The 19,023-nt window shown below is 34.1% G+C and overlaps 2 protein-coding genes across 4 annotated transcripts; both read right to left on the bottom strand.

Annotated features, from left to right (window-relative positions):
• Positions 1-397: 397 nt before the first annotated feature.
• Positions 398-9,590, bottom strand: LOC132031897 (cellulose synthase-like protein G3). The gene is given in 9 exon segments (XM_059421768.1): positions 398-971; positions 1,262-1,576; positions 1,578-1,610; positions 2,350-2,736; positions 3,482-3,538; positions 3,859-3,972; positions 4,348-4,500; positions 7,306-7,492; positions 9,190-9,590. Coding segments are annotated over 9 exon segments (2,202 nt in total). The 3' UTR covers positions 398-416.
• Positions 9,591-13,673: 4,083 nt separating this feature from the next.
• On the bottom strand, positions 13,674-17,897 carry LOC132030663 (auxin response factor 9-like). 3 transcript variants are annotated; one of them, XM_059420384.1, is made up of 15 exons: positions 17,475-17,896; positions 17,249-17,358; positions 16,927-17,022; positions 16,705-16,764; positions 16,438-16,590; positions 16,255-16,339; positions 16,065-16,155; positions 15,747-15,911; positions 15,532-15,645; positions 15,341-15,413; positions 15,095-15,248; positions 14,527-14,990; positions 14,253-14,440; positions 14,064-14,170; positions 13,674-14,012 (listed from the first exon to the last, which is right to left on the bottom strand). In XM_059420384.1, exons 1-14 carry the CDS (start codon positions 17,488-17,490, stop codon positions 14,086-14,088), a joined length of 1,854 nt encoding a protein of 617 aa, XP_059276367.1. In that variant the 5' UTR covers positions 17,491-17,896; the 3' UTR covers positions 13,674-14,012; positions 14,064-14,085. The 3 variants fall into 3 exon arrangements, with proteins under 3 accessions (XP_059276367.1, XP_059276368.1, XP_059276366.1); XM_059420385.1 differs by having other exon boundaries at positions 13,674-14,170; positions 17,249-17,352; positions 17,475-17,897; XM_059420383.1 differs by having other exon boundaries at positions 13,674-14,170.
• Positions 17,898-19,023: the final 1,126 nt, after the last annotated feature.

The raw sequence follows: 19,023 nt of genomic DNA on the forward strand, positions 1-19,023 counted from the left end.
TTAGGATCTCAATATTTTTTGTTATGGTTACTCTAAAACTTAAATGAAAATAGTTGCTTGTTTAAATTTCGCACAAATCGATTTGTGTAACTGAACCGAAATAATGAAAAACGAATCGAATTGAACATAGAATGGATCCAGTTTGGTTGAGAATTTTAAAAAGTCGAAATTCGAAATTTCAACTCGATGATGGACAAAACCGAACCGAACCGAACCGATTCGTGCACAGGCCTAGTTGGCAAGTAGAAGTTCAAGATTTGAAAAACTTCATTAAATCTCCAAATTATAGGACCGATTCACATACAGCAAAATATAAATAAATACAACAATCTGCACTCCATTGCGAAGCTTGTGAATAAAATAACCAAAAGTCCCAAAGTAAAAAAAAAAAAAAAAAAAAAAATCTTTCTTTGGTATTACACACTTCTTAGGAGAAAAGCAAATGCCATACAGAGACCAGCAGCAAGAAATGTGGAGAAAATAGTGACCCTAGTAGGCATTCTTCCTTTATCACCTCTCAAAACCATAGCTTCATAAATTGGTAAGCAATTTATTACTACAAAACCAGCAATAAACATTTGGATAAAGAGACCATCCAAATTTTGATCACCCTTGAAACTTTCAGCTACTGATTTGAGAAATGCCACTAAATTGATAATTGATGCCGTTGCCAGTGTAACGAACATGGGCGAAACAACCCTAAATTCGAAAATTCCTTGCTGATACCTTTTACCTTGATCATTATCGACTACTTTGCTTGTTACGGTGAACCCTTGTGTAGATAGGCCTAAGTGTTTAGTTAAATTCTCAATTGTTCCAAATAGATAACATGATAATCCCCTTATCATCCACATTCTTTGGTCACTCCACCACCTTTTAAATGTCCCTTGAAAAGACATAAAAATGAAGCAATCTTGTCCATATGCTCCGAGGAACAAAAAAAACGTACAAGAAAACCATGGATTTGAAACCTGAAATCCGATTAAAAAAATTTATTTTTAGATATATCTATAAGGAACTTGGGAGAGAAATTAACTTAAAATGGCGCCCGCACAACAAAATAGCTGGCAGATGTATAATATATATATATATATGTATATAGAGTGTATAATATATGTATATTGGCTAGTGACTGTGAATAATTTTGGCCGAGCGGCGAAAATGTGTAACCTCCTCATAATACTATCTAGGCCAATTATTTCTTATCTCATTATGATTTTTTCTTGCATATGGTTATTGATGAAAATGAATCGGTGCATACCTTTGGAAAGATGGCAACCCCATTGAGGAGGCTAAGTTGAGGAATGAAGGCATATAGAGTAATTGGTATTGACCAAATGGGCCAAAATGCATAGTGAGCATAACAATGGGCCCTAACAAGGCCCATGTACTGAACCCCAAAAGTTAACGGGCTATATTTTGAGAAAGCAACTTCAAGTAGGCCCACAGACCACCTTTTGTTTTGGCTGACCACATCATAGAGAGAAATAGGTACATCTCCTAAAAATGCAGGCCTTTTAGGATAGCAAAACACAGATTTCCAACCCTCACATTGAAGTCTAAAACCAGTGAAGTAAATCCTCCACCAGTGATCCATACCTAAAGCCCATCTGCATAATTTTGCAGGAAAATTGACATAAATAGACACCCACAACAAAAAAAATCCAGTAAATAATGTGCACATAATAAATGGGTATGCTATGTATACTGACTAGTGGAGATAAATATATTTCGCTGAGCGGCCAAATATGTAACTTTCTCAATTTTGAATATGTCAATTTGTGGCAAGAAGATTTAATATATATGACACATTTGGATTGATTGCCACGAAAAGTTTTCGCTGCAGTTATGCTCCACATTTCACTGAGTTATTTCTTGTTGCTTTCAACTCCAACAACTTTTTCGTGGCACTACAATCAGCAAATTTGAACCGATTGCCACCAAAAAGAAGGGGTGGTTTTAATTCAGTCATAAGTAATAATGAGACATACACAAAAGAATGTTTTCTAATCTATGAATCAATCAACTATGACAAATTTATGTTGGAGTATAGTAATAATAGTTATATAAATTATATGTTTATATAAAAACAGAGTATTGGCAAGTTCGAACCCATTGCCATGAAAGTAGTCGATTCAATTGTACTCTATATTCACCGACTTATGCAGATGCTACCTTCAACTCTAACAACTTCTTTTGTGAAATTAGTTCGAACTTGCCATATCTATTAGATCTCGTGGCAAGTTTTAATCAATTGCCACGAAAAAAGTTGCTAATGCAATTATACTCTACATTCACTGTTACCAAGAATTTATTAAGATAGGGGTAAATATTCAGTATAAAACTCACCTTGGAACCCCAATTACTTTCATTCTCATAGTTGCAACTTGCTACATAATGGGCTTGCTGTAAGATTTCTTGGGCCTGTATGGGCTTATTCACAACATGATCCGGAACCAGTTCTTGAATTTCGGGCTTCTCAAACGACGATGGACTCCCGAAAAAAGCCCGACGACGGAAAAAGCATCCAGTTCCGACATTATTGGGCCCAGAAAGCCCATCCATGCCCACTGGATTTGAATGAAACAAGGCTTTGAATTCACCACCATAAATATCTGCGTCGTTGAGCCCATGATAACACTGAGGAAACTGAACATAGGCTAAAGTGGGCCATAATGTTTGGTCCAAGAAGTAACATAAAGCCCGTTGAGGTGTTGATGGATCATTAAAGTACATGTCACAATCCAGTGTCAATATTATAGGGGCAATTCGCGATTTTACCTTAACTTTGGGTAAGTGGTCTTTATTTGATTTTGATTTTAATTTGAAATGTTTTATGTTTGTTACTTTTAGAATATGAATTAATGTAAACCAATCGCCTAAATTTTCAAAAAAAAAATTCGCGAACCGAAACCGAACCGAAATTTAAACTATCAAAAAACGACAACAGTTATTAAGAATTACATTTGTATCGGGACGCGTGTCCACCTTCAAAACCGAAACTTAGCCATAACCGAACCAAGAATCGAAAGTCCACCTACTTAAATTCCTTCCAAGAATAAATTAAGATAGGGGTAAATATTCAGTATAAAACTCACTTTTATCTGAACCCAATTATTTTTGTCATAGTTGCAACTTGCTACATAATGGGCTTGTCTGTAAGATTTCTTGGGCCTAAGGCATAAGTATGCACAAGATGATCCGAAACAGTTCTTCTGAATTTCGGGCTTCTCAAACGACGATGGACTCCCAAAAAGCCTGACCGACGGAAAATTATCAAAGTTCGGGTCATTATTGGGCCCAGATAAGCCCATCCATGCCATACTGGTTTGAATGAAACAAGGCTTTAAATTCACCACCATAAATATCTGCGTCGTTGAAAATGATAACACTGAGGAAACTGGAACCTATGGCTAGTGGGGCCATAAGGGTCCAATTTTAAGATTTCAAATTGAGGTGTTGATGGATCATTAGAGTACATGTCACAATCCAGTGTCAATATTATAGGTGCATTTGTCATAATTCCCGAAACTCGAAGCTATCACAAGAAGAAATAAATCATAATAAGTAATTAATTTAATTATAATTTCATTTCTTTTTGAACCATGAGAATATAAGTTGCACCGGAGTTTGAAACCAAATTCCTCCTCAGGAGGCTAAATGGGACGATTTTATAGATTAGGTTACTTAAAAGCCAATTACAGGTGCAAGTGTGTAATGTGGAAAAGGTGATAATAATCTCTTGTTACTGACCAAACTATATTGATTTCGTAAAAAAATATCTACACTATTAGTAAAAATAAGCATTTAAATATAAATAAATGGTTGTCTTAATAAATTTGATGAAATTTTACTTACCAAAGCTTTGAGGGCACCTGCTTTAAAATTATGAGGGGAGCTCTTGCTTTTCTCTCTTGAAAGATAAATTAGATTTGGCATGCCATGACCTGTTATGCCTTTGTCATATAAAACCTGCACCAATCATTTTGTTAGAAGATAATTGCAACCTTGGGTGGGGGTTGGGGTGTTGGGAACTGGGAACTACAACATTAAACTGAGTTTAGGCCCAATCCTCTATATATCTTTGAGATGATAGTAGTGCAAACCTCAGTGAGGGACATGTTAAGAGTCTATAAGGGGGTCTACCTGCGACAACTTAGGTAAACCACATCAACAAAACATGGGAGACATGTTTGAAGGAAGCCTTAGACGCTGCTGATGCGTTTTATAATCGTGCTGACTTAGGCTCAAAAGCGGATATTATTATTCGTGGACTGCACTGTTACGGTCAATCATCATTACATAAAAAAAGAGTTTTTAGACAAATGAAAAGTTGTTATGACAAACCCTAATAATAGAGGGAAGATTATGGCGAGTAAATCCAGCAGTCCAAAATTTGGTAAAAGCTTGAAGCTCTTCCTCGTTGCTAATATATTCTTCGTCCACCTTTCCCCTCTCCATCACATTTTCTATCCTAGTCTTCATGCTTTCATACATCAACTGCACACATGTATATATATGATCAGGAACAGACAAAAAATAAAATATGCCCAAATTAAAATTATTTATGTGATGACCACTTTGACCAAAAAAAATTAAAAAATTACTTTCTATCTCTTTGTTAAACCACATGGGGGCGAAACTAAGTAGGCGTTTGGCCAACCATGGTTTTGAAACCATTGTTTCAAACCAATATATTATATATACGTTTGGAATCATGCCCCAAATCATCCAAAAAGGCGTGATTTGGGGTTTAAATACAATGGTTTCAACTTTTTAAAATAGAAAATTTAACTCCATAAGTTTATATTTTGTAAAAAAAGACACCTATAATTTGATAGATATTTTTAACGATTCTTACATCAATCATTTACCAATCTCATTAAGTTCCATCAACCTTTATTTATGTCTACCAACCTTTAATTTATGTGGGAAGATTATATTAAAGAGTAGTTACATTACTATTCATGTTAAATTTTCGTTTTTATTGAACTAAAGTTTGATTAATTGATGTTGCATATTTTAGAAAGGCCTTCTAGTAGTGTACTAATTTTGTTATAAACTATGATTTGCTCATTTGGTAAGATTATATAAGAATTGAGAATGTTTTGATAGTTTTCACAATTTGTGGGGTTTTTATGTCTATTATAAGAAAAAATACAACTTAAAATGTACAAATTGTATGTTCAAACATGGTTTCAAACGGGGCCTAAGTGTTGGCAAAGAAGTTCAGTTAATTTCCTTTGTTTAGAAAATAAACTCATGTAAATTTGGAAAATTTTAACTTTATTCTTTATACGGCAAATGGCCAAATATGCCCCCTGTACTATTGGTAAAGTATCAAATATATCTTATAATTATCTTTGGGTCCGAATATACCTCTATCATTATACTTTGAGCACAAATATATCCCTCCACCGTTAAAGTTGACCAATGTGGACATCTAATCTTACGTGGCACTAACATTTGATGAGGTGGATGCCACGTGGCATGCCACCTTAACCCCTAACCCATATTCTTAAATCACAAAGAAAATTGGGAAATATTAAAAGGAAAAATTCTTGTTATAATCAATGGGTTGAATTTATTTGCTTAAAAAAAAAGTTCTTGCTTCAATTACTGGGATTCTGTATTTTTCTCAAAGGGTAAGAGTAATTTCTTCATTTATTCAGCTCTTTTTCGTGTCTGTACAACATTGTGGTGTTAAATCTTTCTTGGGTTTATCCAATTGTTAAATCTTTCTTGGGTTTATCCAATTTTACCTTATTTGATTCATCATCTGCTAAAATGGTATGAAGAAAATCAGTCTTTTATTATTTGCAATATTGGTTGTGTGCTAAATATAAGATCTTCTGTTATTCTTTATTCAAAGGGTAGTGTAGTGTGTTGATTTTATTCAATTATTTTCACTGTCAGTGTAGCATTAGATTGTTAAATCTTTCTGGGTTTATCCAACTTTGCCTTAATTGATTCATCAAACGGTTAAAATGGGACACATTACAGGTTAGCCTCGATTTGTCGGTCGATCCTTTAAGTCTATTCTTGCACAGCACACCAGCATTAGTGGCGGTAATGGTGGCAATGGTCGTGAAGGGGAAGGAAATTTTAGTGTTGAGAGAGGGGAGGAGTAAAATGTGTTAGGGGTGATGAGGTGGCGTCTTTATGTCAAATCCACGTGTAAAAGGGCGTAGGTAGGATTAGATGTCCACCTTGGTCAACTTTAACGGTGAAGGGGTATATTATGCCCAAAGTATAACGGTAGAGGTATATTTGAACCCAAAATATAACGAGAGATATATTTGACTCTTTCCCAATGATACAGGGATATATTTGGGCCTTTTCCGTTCTTTATATATAGTTGAATCTTCTTGACACCGTAATGGAACATTCTAAAGAGGGTTTAAATTTTTTTCTTTAGATTACAAATTCAAATTTTTGGTCTACTTTCTACTAGTATATTTCTTAATAATTTTGATATAATCATTCTTCCACCATCAAATTACGACTAGAGTAAAATAATAAGTTGACCGAATAAGAGGTGCGACAATATTATGATTGCCGATCTTGAATCGTGAAATACCGCACCCATATGCAACTTTCATCCCAAATTAAAAAAAAAAAAAAATGCATGTCGCACATGCAAAGCTATCCTTGTGCTATGTTGGTCTAACTTTTTAGAAATGTCACTCGATAGCTATTAGATCCTTAAAAGTAGAGCATTTTAAAAGGATTCATGACGCGTGCGGTAATAATTTTCAAGAGTCCAAACAACATAGTGATTGCGGAAGCTTAGCCTAATATTCTATAAGGATAACAATGCATCCACATGTGTACAACTGCAAGCTTTTACCAAAGGCGAGTATTTTTTTAAGAATTTAACTTGTCTGCACCGATAGTATACACTTTTCTTTATACTATATAAGTTCATGTAACGAACTAATAACAAGTAACTGCTTGATAATCATGATTTGGTAATAGTGAAAATCAACTAAATAATCTTTTATAATCAGTTAAAACACATTGCTAGTATAAATTAAAGTATTTATATAGTCTGTCCTTTTCGGAAGAATTACTCAAGTAAAAAGATTTTACACAATATAGTTTAATTTATTATAGCAACAGATTGTTTGCTTCATTTTTCAAGTTCCATATTTACTAAAAAAAAACTACACACAGTGTAGCTATAGCACGTAACCATGCGCTTTATAGAAAGAGATTGTTACTATGCCAAAGCTTTAGCAGTTCTCATGCAAAACAGATTGAAAAAAAACTGAAATACAACTTGAAAAGGAAAATAACACATACCTTAATTTTCTGTGTCTCCGGATTTTCTATGTAATTAGAACTGAAATATGCATCTGGACACCTTTCAATTATCCTATTTTCCCTACAAAAAGGCAACCAATGCACAGCAAATTTTGCAGCTTCTATAAAAGCAAATAGTGTAAGTTCTGAACCTCCATCATCCGATACATAAACCGAAATTTTCTCGTGTTAGGTCCAAGGTTTCACCTATTAATTTTGATGATAACAAACCAACATAAGTTTTAATAAAAGAACATTTACTTGTGGTAAATTTATTTTTGGTATAGGCTTGTTTGATGAAGACGGATCCCGTGAAGATACAAGCAAATATGGAAAAGAAGATATTACAAGATGGAATTATGGAAGAAAGGCTTACTCAAACCAAGGTGCGAGAATTATGGGAAGAATATTTATTGCGATCCTATATGGAAGGAAAATATTCTACAAAAGGAAAGATCAAGATTGATTTGGTACTTAAGGAAGATCCAAAATGTATGTAGTATCAAGATATACAAGAAGTCTCAAGTTTACAAGGAGTCCATATTCATAGTGATTAAAGTCCAAATTCAAGAAGCCGAATGTGATTACATTCTAATCAAGATCCACGTTGAATGAAGAGAATCTTGAAATTCTCTTGGGTTGCCTAAATAAAAGCTCATATTTGTAAAAATCAGAAGAAGAGTGCAGAGAAACTAATGGGAAGAATATTAGTTATTTGGGGAAGAAGATATTCAAATTTGAATATATCTACCGCAAGCTTGGAAAGAGGGTGGATGGATTTTACTACGATATTAAGGAAAGACTATTCAGATTATTTGGTAAATTGCTACAAGTTTCTTTATGAAAATAAATTATACTTCCAAGATCTATGCATGGAAGGAAAGCACTTATGGAATAAATTATTATGCAGAAGATTGGCACAAATGGAAAGGAATATTATTGCATCAGCCAAGGATGGTAAATATTCATTTCATAATATAAGAGATCTTCATATATTGACTTAAAGGAAGTTGTGATGATTGATTTTTATATTTGGAAGGAAGACGTTTGATTGAATTAATACTTAAATGGAATAGAAGTTCAAGCAAAGAGGCCATCAAGAAAGTAAATATAAAGGATGTAGATTGGACCTCACGTAGAAGAATTGAAATTGGGAGCACTTACTAGATTGATGGAGCATTAACATTTTACTACAAAGGAAAAGTCTTTTTGGAATGAGGATTTCTTTCCTTACCAATAATGAATCGGAAGCATGAATCAAGTCACACATCAAGTCAACGCAAAGGAAATTCTTTTCCAAAATTAGAGGACAGTTCAACGGCTAGACTATTCAAGACCAAGTATAAAAGACAAAGCAAGTGCAAAATTTAATTCACGCGACCACAAAGTTCTTTGCTCACTTTTCATAAGCATTGTAATCTACTTCTGTGTAAACAAAAAAAGGAGAAACTATAGTATAGTTGGTGAGACTTTGTATTGAAGGTTGTGTTATTGTTCGTTTCTTTGGTGAGTGAGTGAAAACCAAAGAGTCGTTGTTGGTGAATATGAAAAACCAACTTTGTGCGTTGTTCTGATGTCAAAACCAACCCTTGATTGAAACAGAGCTGAAAACCAAAACTTGTAAAAGGGTGGTGAACGAGGAAAACCACAGGCTGTAATTTTCTCAACTCAAACTACAAAGAGCTTAAAGAGATAACCTCCCAATTAGAACTGGATTAATACCACATTGGTTCAACCAATAAAAATCCTCGTGTCATTTATTTTTATTATCTCCATTAAATTAGCAACTAATTATTGTGGTTTATACTTGTGTAAATTGAAGGACTAACAAATTTGTAAGTCTGAACCTCCATCATCCGATACATAAACTGAAATTTCATCTCGATCGGGCAATAATCGTACGCCATAACAGATAACACCGTGTTAACGACGTTTAAAGGCGGTTCCTTATAAGGATCCGCCGTGCAAATAAATATGTCGAGTGGTGGAAAATTATTGTTACTAAAGTTTTTTATTTTTTCGGGACATTCTTTGCGTGTTAGTGGGCGCATACGAAATGCTTGAGTCGTTGACCACATGAAGGCTAGAATTATATCTGAAATTAAAATGGAAATTGATATGGTGAAAGTGATAAATGAAGTGGAATTTAATAAGTTGAGTGTGTGGTTATAGAAAAGAGCTAGGATGGCAAAAAGGTAAATAAGTGCATATGCACGGTTAACGATAAGCTGTAAAGGATTCACTTTGAAGGAGTGAAGACCATCGTTAACGGCTGTGGTTTCCATTTCTGCCTAAAGTGTGTTATCAGAGAAGATGGGAATGATATATTTTGATAAGAAGCACTGCTATTTATAGCAAAGGGTTCAAAATACTTTATTGTAGTAAGTGCTTTGGACAATAATTTAGTTGACTTTAATTAAGAAAAATAAAAAGAGTATTTGAAGCCAAAATTGAAGGAAAGAATTACTCCCTCCGTGATACTATTTGAGTTGACACGAAATTTAAGAAAGAAGGATACTCCTTTGAAATTATGGTTCAAAACAAGTTTTAAATATTTGTGTGACTATAAATCATTTCATTAAGGGTAAAAGAAATTTTAAAGTTAAATTGTTTTTAAATAGGCAAAAGACATAGATTGACCCTAAACTATACCCGAAATCTCCATATCTTACTTAAACTATTAAGGCGACCTATTATCACCTGACAATCTTAAAAGTGAATTTTAATACCAGAGCTGATGTGGCACAAACAAAATGTATGATTAAATAATAGGAGAGTAAGGTCAAAATTAAAGTAAAAATAAATTTTAATTTTAATAAAAAACTGATTTCACACCCCTCGCCCCTCCCTCCCCCGTCTTCTCCTCCATCATATGGTGATTTAAGAAGTACACGTCATATGGTGATTGTCGAATTCATTTAATTCGTTCTGTTTTATGCAAATTAAACCTTTTAGCTAGAAATAGAAGACTAAATATTTGGTCATTTTATATGTTGATGGTGTTAGGAGAACCTTACACGTCGCGTAAAATGGAAGTACTATTAACAAGTCTAAAATTTAGAAGACTAAATATTTGGTCATTTTATATGTTAATGGCGTTAGGAGAACCTTGCACGTCAGGTAAAATGGAAGTACTATTAACAAGTCTAAAATTTAGAAGACTAAATATTTGGGCATTTTATATTTTAATGGTGTTAGGAGAACCTTGCAGGTCATTAAAGAATTAAGACATACAAACTATCAAGTAATAATTGGAGTTTAATATAAACTTGGCTTTAAGTTAAGGGTAAGAAAAGAAAATCTCAAGTTTACTCACGGGTCACCACAAAGCTTTTTGATATCTTCCATTTAATCCAACAAAGCTTTAAAACACCCAGTTAATTAGTTCTAACTCAAACAAGAAAACATTCTTTAAATTGTGGGTATATATAGGCTTTCTTCATCAACTTGCTGAAAATTCTAAAGCTGGAGCGACGGAGGAAGTGATGTTGGAACAGATGAAAAAGAAGCGTGAATAATACTCCATCATTTTAAGACGTATTTTTTCACCAAAATGATACGAGAAAAGTTGCAATTTGTAGTATTTTTCATGAAGTTTTCAAATATATAAATTTTAATGTTAAAATATTAAGTTAATCTAATCCAATTTAGCTTCAAAGTTTAGTGAAATTCACTCTCGAAAAGCAAAAAGTGTCACATAAATTGAGATGGAGGGAGTAACATAACATGGACTTGCTACGAAGATTGACAGATTTGGCATTGAGAGTAAAGTTGGAGATTCTTGACTTTTATTATATGTATGACACAAAATGAATCTTATGAAATCATTGTTACTGAGAGGATAATAAGTTCGTGAGATGGAGACTAATAAATGGAAAAGGAAGCAAAAGAAAAATAGAAGTTGTGGAAGGAACAAAAAGGAAAGTATTGGAATTTATAGGAAATAGAGAGGAAATTTTAAGAGTAAAATGTGAGGGCTAAGTTAATTGGGCTAAGATATATCACTCATTCTGTCCCACTTCAGGTGAAGGTATTACTATTTGGGAAGTTAATAATTTATTTTTTATTGAAACTTTTTCAAACTTTTTTTTTTAAAGTATTTTGAATTATTAACTATGTCGATTATACGTAGTACTTTTCAAGTATGTAATGTCATTTTTAATATTGAAAAATTTATGCACGAATTCGCACTGAAAATTAGGTATTTTAAACCTCATATTGCAAACCCCTACACAAATTGAGAGACCGAGAATTTTATAGTTTGAAATGAATAACATAAACTGAATCTGACTTGTGAAACTAGGGTTCAAGTGATGCTCTTCGCATATTGTCCCAAATGAAAAGAAGTGTCCTATGTCATAATTTATAAACATATGGTGCTCATATATGTAGCCCAAAGTCCAAAACTTAAGGGTACATAGTATTTTAGATCCTTATTATGAAGTAATGACTATAAAAGTATAGTTTATGTAAAAGATTTAAGCATTCGGAGAAATTATTTGGATCAAATCACTCTTTAAAACAAAACCATATGCTAAAAACAGATTCTAGATTTTAAATCAATAGATGTGGAGTGTACTATCGTGGTATAATTCCTATTTATCAAGTCTTTTTTATCTTCCATTTTTCATATAAGACATTCATGTGGCCACCTACGAGGCCACGACTATGGACATTCTTCCTCACTAAGAAGAAGACCAAGCAATTCAATAAAGCCCCCTGTATATATCATTCACAATCCTGTAAGTTAGGCCCGGTAACCTTTTTGTCCCATGCCATCCTTTGAGCGAGGCCCAGAGTTTCAAAAAGAACTTAGGTGTTGCATGGGAAGAAATTGCGCGGTTTTCCCTTCAAATAGGCTGGTCTTTAATTTTCATTTTTTTGCGCGGAGTGCCCTTCGTTTGGGGTGGTCTTTAAATTTTGCCCCTCATATTTGAAATCTTTAAAATTTGCTTTCTTAACACCCATAGGTTCCGGTTCGAACCACGCGCGATCAAAATTTTAAAAAAAAAATTCGCAGCAAGTTTAAATTTATTTATCTCTAAGATACTTTTTGAATTACTAAAGTTATACGGACCGGATACTTATGCCTTAATAAGCGATTGGCGTAAGATAGTATCCGGCCCCGAGATAACTTTGATAATTCCTTCACAAAGTTATGCGGTCCAAATAAAAGTTTGCCCATTAAAAGTATGCCCGCCTAAGATAACTTTGTGAAGGAATTATCAAAGTTATGCGGACCGATATCTTTATGCTTTATGGGCGGATTTCTGTATAAGTATCTGCGGTCCCGATAACCCCGATAATTAAACGCACAAAGTTAGCGTCGGCCCCGTATAAAAGTTGTTTAAAAAAGTATGCCATCCCGCATAACTTTTTTGGTGAAGGAATTATCAAAGTTATCTTGGGACATTATATTTATGCCAAGTTCCGCCCATAAAGGCACGAGTATCATAGTCCCGTATAAATATGTGTAATTCCTTAACAAGTGTATGTCGTTAAAGATAATGAAATTAAACGCCTTAATTTTTTTTTTTTTTTAAAATTTTGACTGCGCGGGGTTCGAACCGGAATCTATGGGTGTTAGCCGAAGGGCAAAATTTAAACATTTCAAATATGAAGGGCAAAATTTAAAGACCACCCCAAAAAAAGAGCAAAATTTAAGCGTTTTGCAATTGAAAGGTTCTTTAAAGACCCTTTGAAGGGAACGAATTGCCCTTTAATTTTTGGGGAACGATAGGCAATTTGCACAACTGTCGTTATCGGGGATGGACTTTAATTTTTGGCCCTCAAATTGGTGGTCTTTAATTTTTGGCCTTTCAAAACCTTTTGATTCTGGGTTCGAACCCCGCTCAATCAAAAATTTAGAAAAAAAATCGCAAGGTAAAGTTTGAATTTGCAAGGCACCTTTAAACGCATGTATATAACCTAACCAACTGAATTTTTAGTTACCACTTCATTTAAGATTGAATACTAAATCTGTGGTTGTGAATGCTTTCTGATGAAGTGAAAAAAGAAAATAGCTCTACGCTGCCTCAAAAGATAAATCCTCTATTTGTTTAGATCTTTTGCTTCTACAGCTTGATTAAAACTCATGGATTGTTAAAAGACATAAAAAGGGAAATAAAAGTGACATCTAACAACTTAATTTCTAAATACACTTAATTTAACGTCGAATTAGAACAAACAAATAAAAGTGACATGTCGATGAATTTTTGTTTAGCAATAGCAAAAACTTACAAAGTGTTGCATGATTGTGCCATATGAGTCCATATATATAGTACTAGGCAAAAATTTATCGATACAAGACGACTGCAATCTAGAAGTTGTTATTGAGCATCTCGAGAGTCATACAGAAAGGGCAAGCATCGAGCAATTTTCACCATGTCATTTCATTAAGTAGAAGCACATTAACACGGCGATGCATTGTATTTCCAGATGCAAAGTTCCCGAATATTGCAATGGCACATAAATATTTACAGATAACACGAATAGAACACTACACAAACCACCAGACTCCCCATTAGAAACACAATTAACTATTCACAACTAATACTATTCCTATACTAGTTTGATGCTAATACAACCCGTTAATTACTTAAGTGCTCTCAAAACCGAGCATGAAGTAGACTAGAATCTCCTTGAAGCTACAACCCTCCTTCCAACAGCCTAACATGAAAAAGAATGAAAACTAGCTTCTTTCTTTCCTGTTATATTTGGAGAATGAAGTCGACGAGATGACAAAATGATTCAACCGCCTATTCATTTGAAAGCAGTCTCTTAACTGTCTGTGCGTGACAGGGTCAATTTTTTCATATCTTGACTTGAACAAATGAAAATCCTCCTCACCACATTGCAAAAGTCGCTGCAATTAAGTAATCGAGCCACGTATTAATACAGTTGTTATATATTTCAAATTTGAATTGTTAAGGGAAAAGATAACTTACAGCCATGGATAATCGCCCATAAGCATCATATCCCCTTCATCATCTGTAAACACGATCTCCCATTTATTTCGTGAGTGAAGTTCACCTTGGATTTCAAACATCTCCTCGAGTTCCTTTATAAGCTCATCATATCCTTTCAATGCAGTTAAATCCACTGCACGACCTACAGCTACCCCTTGCATTTGAACCTTCTCGGGGAATTCCACACACGAAAAAATGTTAAGGCAATAATAAATTTGTACAAAAAGCAATTTTCTGGCTTTAGATTTAATACCTTGGTGCGACTCCTGGTGGAACAACTTTGCTTGCTTTGAATCTCCTTTAGGGGTAACTGCAACTGGCCTTGCGTTTGATCTTTTAAGTCTACTGAAAGGTCCGAATTTTGATCTGAATCGCCAGCTGGCACCGTGTTTGGTGGTGCCTCAGTAGTGCTGATTGTGGTACTTTTCAAGTCAATACCAAATAATCTACAGGTGGTTATGGTATCACATTTTCTCTCATCAGCAGGACTAAGAATCGGCTGATTAGTCCCGAATTGCGGGGTCAAAACACTTGGAAAACCAGACCAAGCTGAGGCACTTTTACTGTCTTCTGTCTCATCCGCAAACATAGTTGAAGAAGTATTTAAATGAGTAAGCGGCCAACCTCCCTCTGTATGGGACATTAATGTGGTGGTATTAAATTGAGTCGAGTCAGGGGAAGGATTCCAAACTGCTGACGCAATTGAGGATGCAGGTTCTAGCAAGAAAAAAAGGTAAAATAATTAAGAAAATGAAAATGGAAATTAAATATCAACAACCGACACAAGAAAAACACTATGCTGTAGAGAATTTCATTCAGACCTGAGATTTTGATTTCACTATGTGGCCGATGCCTTTTGTTCTTCCCTGCCATTGACTGGACAAGGGGATTTGGAACGGAAGCCACAAAAGGTTCTATTTCCCAAGGAGAAACTCTGTCAGGCCTTGAAATGGATGCAGGCTCATCCCATTGAACCTGGAATGAACGGAGATAATGGTGATTACAACCTGAACATAAAGAATATTGCTGAATATATATACTCAACCAAGGATATCAACTTTATCAACCTTCAACGATCGCCATGTAGAATCTTTCCACTGTGAGGAAAGATCATCAACCCCAACTATCGTGCCTGTAAATCTGAGAAATAAGACGGGAATAACACAAGGAAAACCAAATACAGATCAGTAATAAGAAATTTGCAAATAAACATATACTAATTCGAAGACTTCTAGATTTTTGATAGATATCAAACTACCTTCTCTCGGGATTCTCTTCCCCTTCAAACCGCATCTTAAATCGCATGCCAACTGAATATCCATGTTTAACAGCCTCTAAGTATTTGTTGAGGCCTACAATGAACTGACTGGTTCTGAAGCAGAAAATTGAACGACCATATGAAAATTTTAGTATGTTCTCGTGATCTCTGATTTGCAGAAGAATGGTAATTGAAAAGAAACGTATGCAACAAACCTCGGTTTGTAGTAAACAACAAACATGGTCTGGGTTGTAACGGCATGAGATGCTGTAGCTAAAACTCCTAGGTGCATGCTCTGGCTTGATATCACGGACGATGGCATTGAGCTCTGCTGGCGACCGAGCCGTTTGACACCGACTCGTAGTTCTCCGTTCTCACCCCTAAAGCCAAAAAATCCACATAATATAATTATTAGACAAACCAACACGGCAACACTAACTGTTCCAGAGAGATACGTCATGCAATAGTCATGGAAATTAATGCAATCGAATTATCATACTCATACGAGAAACCAAGGCCAGAGAGAGGGATACCTCAAAAATACAAAAGAATCACCAGCAACTAATCTCTTCGAAGAAACAAAGGTACTCCATCCTGTGGTAAGTAAATGCCTCCGAGGTTGACCTGTTAATTACAACAATGAAGAATGAGTTTTAACCTTCATAATTACATAATAAAGCTTCAGAGATATCTTCAATTATCCACTACAAACAAAGGGATCACCTCTAAATATATGTTTAAAGTGCCACTCGATCCCATGAAGGTCATTCGCAATCAATTCCTGTGTCGGAGTCTGCTGGTTCATGTCCTAACAAAACATACCAACCAAGAGAGCTAATTCATTAAATTGTCAAAATTGCAAAAAAATCATAGCCAATACAAAAGGATCAGGCTCATATATATTACCAGGGGAGGAAGACATTCATTAGCATGTTTCCTCAGAACAGAAAATCCACCATGAGTGCTCGTATCAGAGGCGGTCAAAACCTTGCAGAAGGATTGAACTCTAGGCCTTGCAGGCTCGGGCAGCGATGGATCCGGACTGTTTGGCTCGGCTTCCTAAATTAGATGAGCAATTACAACCAAATTGATCAATAAAATGTATATAGAAACAAGAAAATAGAATACTACAACATAAATTTCCAAGTAAAGAGGTTCTTTTTAACTTCTTACATCTGGTGCCTCTGGCATCAAAGTGATCTGTGCATATACCTCATCAGTATCTTGCTCAGCCTACAACAATTCTTCACTCATCAAAATTTTTACATTTACAAAGACAAAATTGTTTGAAAACAACAATTAATACATCACTGTTTGTATGTAAAAACTAACAAGCATGAATACAATTTAAGTAAAATTTACTGATATCAAAGGAAACAAAAATAGTAAACATACCAGAAGCTGAATGTTAATAACACTACAAAGGATCTTTGGTTTGAGATTGAATGATGGAACTCTCAGATTCATTTCTTGGTTTATTGATGCTTCCAACTATCCACAAACCAAAAAAAAGTGAGACAAAAAAAGAAAAAGACACAAATTTTACAATCCCCAAAAATAGTAAAATAACCAAGACAAGAAAAAAAAAAAAAAAAAACACACTCAGAAAGAGAAAATCCAATAATTGACTCAAAAAAATAACTCCATAACTCCCAACCAAGAACTTAGCTTTGAATCAACCAGAACACCCAAAACAGAAAAAAAAAAAAATACTTACTTGCTCCATGTGACCTTGTGGAAAATAATAAACTCTTTCATTAACTTTTGGAACATCAACTAATGGACCTGCACACAACTTCCATAACTCATGGTACAGATCATCTTTACCTGAAATTTTTCCACACACACAAAAAAAAAAAAAAATCAACATTTTAAACAAAACCCAACATTAAAAAACAAGAATTCTTGAATTTACAATTCAAACAACAACATAAAAATCAAACCTTTATTATTCGCCATGATTTCAATCAACAAAAAAAGCTCTTTAATTCCAAGAACAAAATGAGACCAAGAATTCAAAATCAAATAAACATCCCAAACTTAGCTAAAATTCACCACATTTGTTCTTCAAAACAAATGAAACAACCCCCTTATAACACACATATATAACCCTTAAAAAGAAAGAACAAAAAAAAAAGGTTAAGTATAGTACTTCAAGAAAAATAAATGACAACTATAGTAGTACTACTATTATTACTACTGCAACAACAGGAGTCACAAGCTTAATAATTTGTTTTCTTTTTTTGTTTTGTGAGTGTGTTGTTGTAAGAGAGAGAGAAAAATAAAACGGGGTTATAAAGAGTTATCTAAAAAACAGCTAAATAAATGGCTTGATTTGTTGCTTTCTATAGCTACTGCAGAGAACGTGCTTGTCTCCTTTTTTCATCTGTGTAATGTGAGGAAGCAAATTGGCTTTGGTTTGTAACGCTTGCTTAGATATTAACTATGGTTAGTTTTTGCACTTTTGCTCCCTAGATTGTGTTTGTCTTTAAGTTTGCCCCCTCAATGCAAATAATTAGCAATACAAGTTATACCCCACGCTCTTAGAGGTCGTTTGGTAAGCAGACTAAGTTATCTTCGGATTATAGTTCTGTGTATAAGCTGGGATATCCAAGACTAAATTTGGATAAATTTTTAATTTTATATCTTCAATCAAACAAGGAATAAATTTCACCCAAACTTAATTCAGAGATATCCCACCTTATCCTGCTTACAAAACACCCATTAAAAAGTAAAAAAATTGATCTCTTACCCTTTTACAATTTGAATACTTAAAAAAATTGATCTTTTCAAATCTCTTATGTGTTATTTTTTAGATCTCTTGGAAAAAGGTTATAAAATTAAAAAATATATATATATAAAGGGTTAAAAAACTATTTCTCCTGAAAAAATTTATTCTGCGCTAGGCATAAGTTCAATTTTAAAGGGCAAAATTTAAAGATCAGCTCATTTGAAGGGCAAAAATTTAAAGATCAGCTCATTTGAAGGGCAAAAAATAAATATCAATCCATTTGAAGGGCAAACCATGCAATTTCTTTTTAGTTTTTTCCTAACTATGGGACCAGGTTGTTTGGGTGACGATAGATTTTTTGACGGAAAAGTTGAGCAATTGAATACTGGACCTTTTAGAGTTTGTTACTAACGGCGCCAATTGTACCGGCCTCCTAATTACGAGCCTTTTTTTCTTAAATTAAAATATTTACTGGGATGGAAAAACAATTACCTGTGTAGCCATTTGGACACTTGAGTGATATTTGACAAAAATAGTATTTGCAAGTTGAAATTATGTTTGGATGCATTTCAAAGCTAACAAAAAAGCTTATTTCAATACATAATCAAATAGTAATATTTTCACTTTTTGAAGGGTCGAAAACTCATGTTCAAACGGACCCTAAGCATGTAATAGGATATTATTTTAAGATACTAATTTGTAATGTTATTAATCGTGTCATAGTTGACTAATGATGAAACAATTCATTTACGATATCTAGC

This window comes from Lycium ferocissimum, chromosome 9, assembly GCF_029784015.1.
Source record: "Lycium ferocissimum isolate CSIRO_LF1 chromosome 9, AGI_CSIRO_Lferr_CH_V1, whole genome shotgun sequence".
In the NCBI taxonomy this organism is placed as follows: domain Eukaryota; kingdom Viridiplantae; phylum Streptophyta; class Magnoliopsida; order Solanales; family Solanaceae; genus Lycium; species Lycium ferocissimum.